Genomic DNA, 11,251 nt, shown 5'->3' with positions numbered 1-11,251 from the left:
TATCTTTTGCCCTACAGAAGCTTTACAATTTTATGAGGTCCCATTTGTCGATTCNTNATCTTACAGCACAGGCCATTGCTGTTCTGTTAAGGAATTTTTCCCCTGTGCCCATTTCTTTGAGGCTTCTCCCCAAATTCTCCTCTATATATTTCAGTGTCTCTGGTTTCACATGGAGTTCTTTGATCCACTTAGACTTGACCTTTGTACAAGGAGATAAGAATGGATCAATTCATATTCTTGTACATGCTAACTGCCAGTTGTTCCAGTACTGTTTGTTGAAAATGCTGTCTTTTTTCCACTGGATGGTTTTAGCTCCTTTGTCAAAGATTAAGTAACCAGAGGTGTGTGGGTTCCTTTCCGAAACTACTTTAGGATATCTAGTTTAAAAAAAGCACCATGGACAGAATTCTAAAATCATTACAAACCACTAATATTGGTATACATTGGTATATATGCAAGCATAAGGATAGTCAGTGCCAGTGGTATTGAGCAAAGTGATGAAAGTCTATTATAGATTTTAAATAGTGTATTTAGAGGATAGTGTGTGTGTGTGTGTGTGTGTGTGTGTGTGTGTGCATGTGTGTGCATGTGTGTGTTTGTATGTGTGTGTGTTTGTGTGTGTGTTGAGAAGAAATTACTCTAACTTTTTTTTCATGAAGAACTTAATCATTGGCTCTTTTACAGCATCCATCCCTGTTCCATTCTTGTTTCAACTGGCGTCAGCTATAGCTTGTATATACTGGGACATTAATAGATGTGGAGAAAAATCACGTTGTTGGATCTATAATAAGAAAATATTGGTCTTCGAATTTATGGGAATATGTAAGTGATATGAATATCAATTTAAGTAAATAGGGTTTTTTGAATTTTCAATTATTTGAACCAAGTTAATAATTAACTATTAATAAGTACCTTGATAATTAAAGATGCATATTATTGTGTAGGAATTATTTTATACACATGAACTACAAATTTATGTAAATATTTGCATTATTATGTTAAATGTATGCCAATGTTTTAGTTTATGCTTTAAGAAAGGGTAACTGGTATAATTTTAGTTTGCTAAACCATTTACATTTATACAATCAAATTAAGCTTTTCCTTACAAGTTTTTGTTTAGGTTTACAGTATTAAATATTAGATAAATTGGAATAAAGCCTTGGTAGTTGTGCAGTGGTTTGAATAGGTATCAACTCCTAGATTCATGTATTTGACTGCTTGGCTCATAAGGAGTGACACTATTAGGATGTGTGGCCTTTTGGAATAGGTTTGGCCCTTCAGAAGAAAGTATGTTACTGTGGAGGCAGGCTTGAGGCTTCCTATACTGAGTCTATGTATGTTCATATTTCAGTTCACACATGAGTCTATGTAGCACACATTTCACCTGCTGCTCACAAATAAAAATGTAGTTCCCTTTCCATAACCATGTCTACCTGCAGGCCAACATGCTTCCCACCATCAAATAATTGACTAAGCCTCTGAAAGAGTAAGCAAGCTCCAATTAAATGTTTCCTTTAGTAGGAGTTACTTTGGTCATGGTATCTCTTCTCAGCAACAAAATGCAAATTAAGAGAGAAGTTGCTACCAGGGACTAGCGTATTGCTCTGACAACCTCGATCACGCTTCTGTTTAGAGAAATGCGGATTTAGGAGTTTGGGTTAGGAAAGCAGTGGAATGATTTTTTTAATTGGTTATTTTATTTATTTACATTTCAAATGTTATCCCCCTTCCCAATTTACCCTCCACAAACCCCCTATTCCCTCACACTGCCTCTATGAGGGTGCTCCCCCACTCACTCCCCACCCATCCACAACTGCCTCAGCACCCTAGCATTTTACTATGCTGGGTCATCAAGCCTCTACAGTACCAAGGGGCTCCCCTAACATTGATGTCAGATAAGGCCATCCTCTGCTACATATTCAGCTGGAGACATGGGTGCCCCCATGTGTCCTCTTTGGTTTGTCGTTTAGTCCTTAGGTGCTTTGGAGGGTCTGGCTAGTTGATATTATTGTTCTTTATGTGATGTTAGAAATCCCTTCAGCTCCTTCAGTCCTTGCCCTAACTTCTCCATTGGGGTCCCTGTGCTCAGTACAATGTTTGGTTGTGGGCACCCACTTCTGTAATGGTCATTCTCTGGCAAAGCCTCTCAGGGGACAGCTATACCAGGCTCCTATCAGCAAGCACCTCTTGGCATCAGCAATAGTGTCTGGGTTTGGTGTCTGCAGATGGGTGAATCCCTAGGTGCAGTAGTCTCTGGATGGCCTTTACTTCACTCTCTGCTCCACTCTTTGTCCCTGCACTTCTTTTGACAGGAGAAATTCTGGATTAATACTTTTGAGGTGGGAGGATAGCCCCACTCCCTCAGTGGGGGCTGTTCCTGTTACTAGATAGAGTCTCTACAGGTTCTATCTCACCTTCGGTGGTTATTTCAGCTAATGTCCTCCTTGTTGGGTCCTGGAACCCTCTTGGTACCCTGGCTTCTCAGACCTTCTAGTAGATACCCCTAGTTACCCCCCCCCCACTGATACATACCTCATTGCAAATTCCTGACCCTCTGTATTTCTTCCCCATCTCCTCTCTTATCTGAACCGGCCCCACTTTTCCCTCCCCATCCTCCCCCACTCTCAGATCCCTCTCTTCTACTTCCAGATGTTATTTTCTTCCCCATTCTGAGTAGTCCTGAAGCAGCCACACTTTGATTTTTCCTTCTTCTTCAGTATCTTATGGTCTATGAGTTGTATTGTGGTTATTCCGAGATTTTTAATTTTTTGGATAATATCCACCTATCAATCATTGCATACCATGTGTGCTCTTTTGTGACTGTGTTACCTCACTAAGGTAACATTCATTCACCTAAAAATTTCACGAAGTCATTATTTTTAGTAGCTGAGTAGTACTCCATTTTGTAAATGTACCACATTTTCTGTATCCTTTCTTCTGTTGAAGGACATATTGTTCTTTCCAGCTTCTGGCTATTATAAATAAAGCTGATATGAACATAGTGAAGCATGTGNCCTTGTTATATGTTGGAGCATTTTTGGGGTATATGCCTAGGAGTAGTATAGCTAAGTCCTCACTCAGGTAATATGCCCAATTTTCAGAGGAATTTCCAGACTGATTTCCAGAGTGGTTGTACAGGATGGTAACTCACCAGCAATGGAAGGGTGTTCCTCATTATCCACATCCTTTCCAGCATCTACTGTCACCTGAGTTTTTAATCTTAGCCATTCTGACTGGTATGAGGTGGAATCACAGGGTTGTTTTGATTTGCACTTCCCTGATGACTAAGGATGTTGAACATTTCTTTAAGTGTTTCTCAGCCATTCGGTATGCCTCAGTTGAGTGTTCTCTGTTTAGCTCTGTACACCATTATTAATAGAGCTATTTGGAGCTGATCAAAGGGATATAAATTGGAAAGGAGAAAGTGACAATAACTGTATGGCAAGAACTTCAAGTCTCTGAAAAAGAAATCATAGAATACCTCAGAAGATGGAAAGATCTTCCATGCTCATAAATCAGCAGGATTAATATAGTATAAATGGCCATCCTACCAAAAGCAGTCTACAGATTCAGTGCAATCCCCATCAAAATTCCAACTCAATTCCTCATAGAGATAGAGCAGTTCTCACAAGAGACAGCTGTATCAGGGTCCTTTCAGCAAAATCTTGCTGGCGTATGCAACAATATCTGCATTTGGTGGCTGCTCTTGTGAGGCCATGCCAGTGCCTGGCAAATATAGAAGTGGATGCTCACAGTCATCTATAGGATGGAACACAGGGCCCCCAATGGAGGAGCTAGAGAAAGTACCCAAGGAGCTGAAGGGCTTTGCAACCCTTTAGGTGGAACAACAATATGAACTAGTACTCCCTAGAGCTTGTTCTCTAGCTTCATATGTAGCAGAAGATGGCCTAGTTGGCCATCATTGGGAAGAGAGGCTCCTTGGTCTTGCAAACTTTATATGCCCCAGTACAGGGGAACATCAGGACCAAGAAGTGGGAGTGAATGGGTAGGGGAGCAGGGCAGGGGGAGGGTATAGGGGACGTTTAGGATAGCATTTGAAATGTAAATGAAGAAAATATCTAATAAAAAAATTAAAAAAAAAAAAAAAAAGAAACAGCAGTTCTCAAATTTATCTGGAATAAGAAGAAACCCAGAAATACAAGAAATAGGAAAAACCATTCTCAACAATAACAGAATTTCTGGGTAAAATCACCATCCCTGACCTCAAGCTATACTACCAATCAATAGTGATAAAAAAAAAAAACTGCATAGTACTGGTACAGAAACATGCAGGTAGATCAATGGAATAGAGTTGAAGACCCAGAAATAGTCCCACACCTATGATCACCTGATTTTTACAAAGAAGCCAAAACAATCCATTGGGAAAAAAAAGACAGCATTTTCAACAAATGGTGCTGGTTGAACTGGCAGTCAGCATATAGAGGAATGCAAATTGATCCAATCTTATTTTCTTGTACAAAGCTCAAATTCAAGTGGATCAAGGACCTCCACTTAAGACCAAATATGCTGAATCTAACAGAAAAGAAAGTAGGAAAGAACCTCAAACACATTGGGATAGGGGAAATTTTCCTGAACAGAACACCAATAGCTCATGATTTAAGATCAACAATTGACAAACGGGACCTCATAAGACTGAAAAACTTCTGTAGGGCAAAAAACACTGACAATAGGACAAAAACGGCAACCAACAGATTGGGAAAAGATCTTTACTAATGCTACATCCGATAGAGGGCTAATATCCAAAATATACAAAGAACTCAAGAAGTTAGACTCCAGAGAACCAAATAACTCTATTTTAAAAAGTGGAATTTTTTTTTAAAGTGGCACTTAATAGTCCATACTTATAGGAACATAGAAGACAATGTTTCTGAGGTTGATTTGAACTGTGGGTGCTTTTCTCGAGATGTTCAGAGCAGAGCTCATATCTGAAAGTGCTTTCCACAAGTCTCAGATAAACATGTGAATTCAAACTTTGCAGGGATGTTGAAGGTTCCTACACACTATGAGGATGGGACTCTCTTATTGTACATTTGGAAGGTCATAGATCTTACTGGCCAGGGATGAATTGCTACAGATTGGATATTTATGCATTAGAAACTTGATTGTATGACCATGGTGAAGCCTAAAGGCCTTTGCTCATTATTCCGATGCACAACTATTCACTCCTATTTTGGTCACACTAATCTCATTGTCGAGTGCTTACTGAGCCACATTTATGTTTTGTTCTTCCAAACATGTGGTTTTGCTCTTTCCTAACCAGACTATAAACATAGAAAGTCTTTCAGTGCTGTTGGCTTTTGTTCCACTGAAATTCTGAATTAAAACAAGACAGAGGGGAGCACATGGAGGGGCATGCCTGTCCCTCTTTTTTACCCCACTGCCTGCCAATCTTCCCAGAGGTCTACTGTAACCAGGGACACAGGTGAGTCCTCTGCCCCAATAGCTGCCCTAGGTGGGACCATCAAGGGGTCCAGTGGACACCGGGCCTACCCCACTCTGTTGGAGCCACATCTTCCTTCTGGTCTGCCCCTATACCTGGGGCAGACCAGGTGCTCCTGCCCCTCTCCCGTAACCCACAGCTTGTATATTTCCCAAGAGGTCTGCCATAACCAGAGACACAGGAGGCCTGCTCTAACCAGGGACATAGGAGATGTCCCCTAACCAAAGACAGCACTGCCTGACTCCTAGGAGTCCCATGTCACAGAGTTCTAACTGCATTTAAAGAGGGACAGGGTTCAGTCAGAGTCACCTAGACCAGATAATAAAGATAAAGCACATGGTGAGAGAGGCAAGCATAAGAACAGAAGCCAATGTCATTTGACACCATCAGAAACCAGTTCTTCCACCACAGCAAGCCCTGGATATGCAAACACACTTGAAAAAGCAAGATTCTGGCCTAAAAACTCACCTGATGAAGATGATAGAGGCCTTCAAGGAGGATATAAATAACCCACTTAAAGAAATATGGGAAAACACAGGCAAGGGGGTAGAAATCCTTAAAAAGAAAACAAAATAAATCTCTTAAAGAAATACAGGAAAACATAATCAGACGTGAAGGTACTGAACAAAATGGTCCAAAACCTAAAAATGGAAATAGAAACAATAAAGAAATCACAAATAGAGGCAACCCTGCTAATGGAAAACCTAAGAAAGAGAGCAGAAATAGATGCAAGCATCACCAACAGAATACAAGAAATGGAAGAGAGAATCTTAGGTACAGAAGATACCACAGAGAACGCAGACACTATTGCATATGCCAGCAAGAACTTGCTGAAAGGACACTGATATAGCTATCTCTTGTGAGGCTATGCCAGTGCCTGGCAAATATAGAAGTGGATGCCCACAGTCATCTATAGGATAGAACACAGAGACCCCAATGGAGGAGCTAGAGAAAGTACCCAAGGTGTTGTAGGAGGCTGCAACCCTATAGGTGCAACAACAATATGAACTAACCACTACCCCCAGAGCTGTGTCTCTAGCTGCACATATAGCAGAAGATGGCCTAGTCAGCCACTGTTGGGAAGAGAGGCCCCTTGGTCTTGCAAACTTTATATGCCCCATACAGGGGAAAGCCAGGGCCAAGAAGTGGGAGTGGGAGGGTAGGAGAGCAGGGTGGGGGGGAGGGTATAGGGAACTTTCAGGATAGCATTTGAAATGTCAATGAAGAAAATATCTAATGAAATAATTAAAAAAAAGATATTGACACCTCGGTCAAAGAAAATTCACAGCATAAAAAGCTCCTTACCAAAAACATCCAGGAAATTCAGGACCTCATGAAACTAAAAAGCCTCTGTAGGCAAAGGGCACAGTCAATAAGACAAAATGGCAACCTACAGATTGGGAAAGCATGTTCAGTAACTCTACATCTGATACTGTGCTAATAGCTAAAGTATTCGAAGAACTCAAGAAGGTAGACTTCAGCAAACCAAATACCTCAATTAAAAAGTGTGCTATAGAACTAAATAGAGAATTCTCAACAGAGGAATCTCGAATGGCTGAAAAGCACTTAAAGAAATAATCAACATCCTTAGTCATCAAAGAAGTACAAATCAAAATGACTCTGAGCTTCTACCTTACACCAATGAGAATAGCTAAGATCACAAACTCAAGCAACAACACATTCTGGCAAGAGTGTGAAGAAAAAGGAACGCTGCTCTATTGCTAATGGGACTGCAAACTGGTACAGCCACTTTGGGAAACCAATCTGCCACTTCCTCAGAAAACTGGACATAGTTTTACCTGGAGACCCATGTATACCAATCTTGTGTGGATACCCAACTATGCTCTACCATATCACAAGAACACATGCTCCAATATATTCATAGCAGCCAGCATTAATTTGTCATAGCTAGAAGCTGGAACAACTCATATAATCTCTTAACCAAAGAATGGATAGAGAAAATGTTGCTAATTTACACTATGAAATAGTACTTAGCTATTAAAAGCAAGGATATCATGAATTTTGTAGGTAAATGGATGGAACTATAAAATTTCATCCTGAGGGAGGTAACCAGACCCAAAATGACATACATGGTATGTGTTCACTGATAAGTGGATATTAGCCAAAAAAGTTCAGAATATCCATGACACAACTCACAGACCATATGAAACTTAACAAAAAGGAAAGTCCAAGTGCAGATACTTCAATACTATTTAGAAGGGGGGACAAAATAATTGTGGGAGATAGAGGGAGGGAGAAAACTTGGTGGGAGAGGAAGGAGAAAAGGAGGTGAAGGGTCAGGTATGGTGAGAGACAGGAGGGATACCCAGAGCGTCAAGAGAATGAATTGAAATATAGAGCAGTGTGAGATGGTGGCACAGGCGAATCTCTAGAAAGTTCCAGATACGAGGGAGGTGAGAGACTCCCAGGACCCAGTGAGAGTGATCTTAACCAAAATGCCCAACAGTGAGGAGATGGAACAGGAAGAGACCACCTCCAGTAGATAGACATGGTCCCCATTTGAGAAATGGGGCCATCCACCCATCCTCAAAATTCTTAACCCAGAATTGTTACTATCTAAAGAAAATGCAAGGGCAAAAAATGGAGCAGATACTGAAAGAAAGGCCATCTAGTGACTGGCTCCAATTGGGATCTATCCCATGGGCATATCCCAGCACTGTTACAGATTCCATGTTGTGCTTGCAGACAGAAGCCTAGCATGGCTGTCCTCTGAGGTACTCTACCAGCAGCTGACTGAGACAGATGCAGATGCTTAGAGCCAACCATAGGATTGAGGTCGAGGACCCCTGTGGAAGAGTTATGGGAAGGACTGAAGGAGCTGAAGGGGATTGCAACCCCAAAGGAAGTTGAAACACGATATCAACTAACCCGGACCCCTCAGAGCTCCCAGAGGCTAAGCTGCCAACCAAAGAGCATATATGGTCTGGTCTACGGCCCTAGTTACATATGTAGCAGGGGATTGCCTTGTCTGGACTCAGTGGGAACGGATGCATGTAATCTTTTAGAAACTTGATGCCCCAGAGAAGGGTCATGATAGTGGAGTGAGGTGGGAGTGAGTGGGGGGATAGGGAAGCACCCTCTCAGATACATAGGGGAAGGTGTAGGGGGTGAAGAACTAATAGAGGGTGGCCCATGAAGGGGAACAATATTTCAAATGTAAATATATAAAATAATTTTTTTAAAAAACTAGCTAGGAAAAAGCATATACAGAATGTTCTAATGAATTGATTGCTAGAATACAGAAACAATTCATGTTGTATTTACAGAAACACATTTAAAAGGACGAATCATCTACTCATCAATCATTTGTGATATTAGCTTGCATTGTTTATATACTGCTACATAGAATACAATGATATTTCCAATGATTAAAAAACCAAAGCCAAACAAACAAACAAACAACAAAACAGCAAGTGCTGCCCACTGCCTATCATTACTGTTTGGTTGTTTGAATATTGCCCTCTCAATATTAAGCACACCTCTTGGTATTTCTTTGGACCTTGTTCTGTGCAATCATTCCAGGTCAGTCTTTGTAAGACTATAACAGAATGCTCCATTCTCTCACAGGACCTTCTAGGGTGAAAATGTGGTTTTCCACCTCATGCTCCCATCTGCTGTGGAAAATATACTCCATGCCACTGTCATGAAGTTCTCCCTTCCTTTGGATTTTAATTCCTTATTTCTTTAGTTATTAAACATGGAAAAATGTAGTGCACTGTCTGGATATTTTCCACTGTGGTCAGACATTCTTTTACTAGCATGCCACACTTCTTGGAAGGAGCTACCTGGTTTATTTTTCATAATTTCTCATTCTTCTCTCAAACTTTGTGCCTCCAAATGTTCATTACAGTCATTCATCACTTATAATTTTCATGGTAATATTATTTGTCTATCACAGGTAATTATGTCTTTGAGATTATATTTCTTAGGATAGATGACATAGCCCATAAATGAAAAAGAATTAATAATATTTCTTAACTTTTGAAGTGACTGTATTAGATAAATGGAATTGATTTGATACACCATATTGATTATTAAAGGGTATTTCATTTGTGGAGTTTAATTATTTTATGTAATATTTGTAATTTTTTTAAAAATTAAGACATAAAGAAAATTATAAAACAGTTATAATAATGTTTATGTGTAGTAAAAGTGATCAATATTTCAAACAATTACGCTACATAAACATTTAAGCAAGTTTCAGTTCCTTTAATAAAGTTTGAAAGTATTTATTTATGTATTTACAATTTAGCATAGTTCATGGATTTATTAAACATTACATCTGTGAGCTATATGATAAATATGAAAAAGTTTGTAAGCATGTTAAAATATATAGTTTGACATAAGGGTATAACATTAATTTTATTTTGTAAATGAGGAATTGATTAACACCTTCTGAAATAAACTATATCTTTTCTAGGTAAATCCCAATTTTCATTTAAAAACTTTTGTTAAATACGGTAAAATTACACTTCAACTATTATTTTGTTTTAATTTCAGGGATTAGTTCCCAATTAGTCATAGTCTTGTTGAACATTTATGCAATTCATATACATGATCTTGTGGTAAATGGAAAAATCACTGAGGGCAAAGCCACACCTGTAAAAAACGTAAAAGCACAAAAAGAAAGAAAAGCTTAATTTCTAAAAGATTTCTTCATTGGGTAAGAATTGTATACTTTCACTTTGTCAGTGGAATATCATATTCATAATTTTAAGCAATAATATTGAATAGTTACATTTAAAAATATGACTCATATCCTCCCAAAATTTTTATTATGAGCATAACAATATAATCTATGTTAAGATTAATGAAGATATTATGAAATGTACACTTTTGTGAATTATTAAATAACTAATGTAGATAATTTTTTCTTGGAAATAGATTTTTTCTCATGTAACATATACTGATTAGTTTCCATTCCCTCCTTTCTTCTTAGTTTTTCCTACACCCCCTCACCTCCAGATGTCTTTCATTAGAAGAGCCTTCTAGCACATAACAAGCAAACATATCAAAATAAAATATAAAAAGATATAAGAAAACACTGAGGGATGCATTGTTGGACATCAGTGGGAGGCCTGAGAGGGTTCGATGCCCCAATGTAGGGGAATGCCAGGGCTGGAAGACAGGAGTGGGTGGATGGGTGGGGGAGTACCACCATAGAGGCTGGGGGAGGGGGACAGGATAGGGGGGTCTTCATAGGGGAGAACTGGAAAGAGGTTAACATTTGAAATGTGAATAAAGAAAATATCCAATAAAAGGAAGAAGAAAAAGAGAAAAAGCCCTTCAAATTTCATGATGTCATTTTTAAAGAAGTATTCAGTTATATATTTTATGTGTATGGGTACTTTGTCTTCATGTACATCTGCACATCACAGGAAAGCATCAGACAGTTGTAAACTGCTATATGGGTGATGGGAATTGAATTCAGGACTTTCAGAAGAGCAATGAATGTTCTCAACCACATCTCTCCAGCACCCATGATGTCATTTCTTTTTCCATTTGATTTTTAAAAAAATTTTATTACTTTTTATAACTACTGACTTCTTATTTTTTATTGGATATTTTCTTTATTTACATTTCAAATGTTATCCCCTTTCCTAGTTTTCCTTTCGAAAATCACCTATCCCCTCCCCCTCCCTCTGATCACCAACCCACCCACTCCTGCTTCCTGGCACTGGCATTCCCCTATACTGGGGCATAGAACCTTCACAGGACCAAGGCCCTCTCCTCCCACTGATTACTTACTAGGCCATCCTCTGCTATATA

At 39.2% G+C, this 11,251-nt stretch overlaps 1 protein-coding gene across 1 annotated transcript in view; it reads left to right on the top strand.

Moving 5' to 3' along the window:
- LOC110322431 (solute carrier organic anion transporter family member 6A1-like) overlaps window positions 1–10,146 on the top strand; it is a 69,776-nt gene extending 59,630 nt beyond the window's left edge. The window contains exons 12-13 of the mRNA XM_021199102.1: window positions 685–822; window positions 9,983–10,146. Of these exons, the coding sequence (XP_021054761.1) occupies window positions 685–822; window positions 9,983–10,122 (278 nt within the window). The 3' untranslated portion in view covers window positions 10,123–10,146. The remainder of the gene's footprint in view (window positions 1–684; window positions 823–9,982) is intronic.
- Window positions 10,147–11,251: the final 1,105 nt, after the last annotated feature.

Source organism: Mus pahari, chromosome 5 (genome assembly GCF_900095145.1).
Source record: "Mus pahari chromosome 5, PAHARI_EIJ_v1.1, whole genome shotgun sequence".
NCBI lineage: Eukaryota > Metazoa > Chordata > Mammalia > Rodentia > Muridae > Mus > Mus pahari.
The sequence above is the reverse complement of the archived record's forward strand: the minus strand, read 5'-3'. Positions and strand labels throughout refer to the sequence as shown.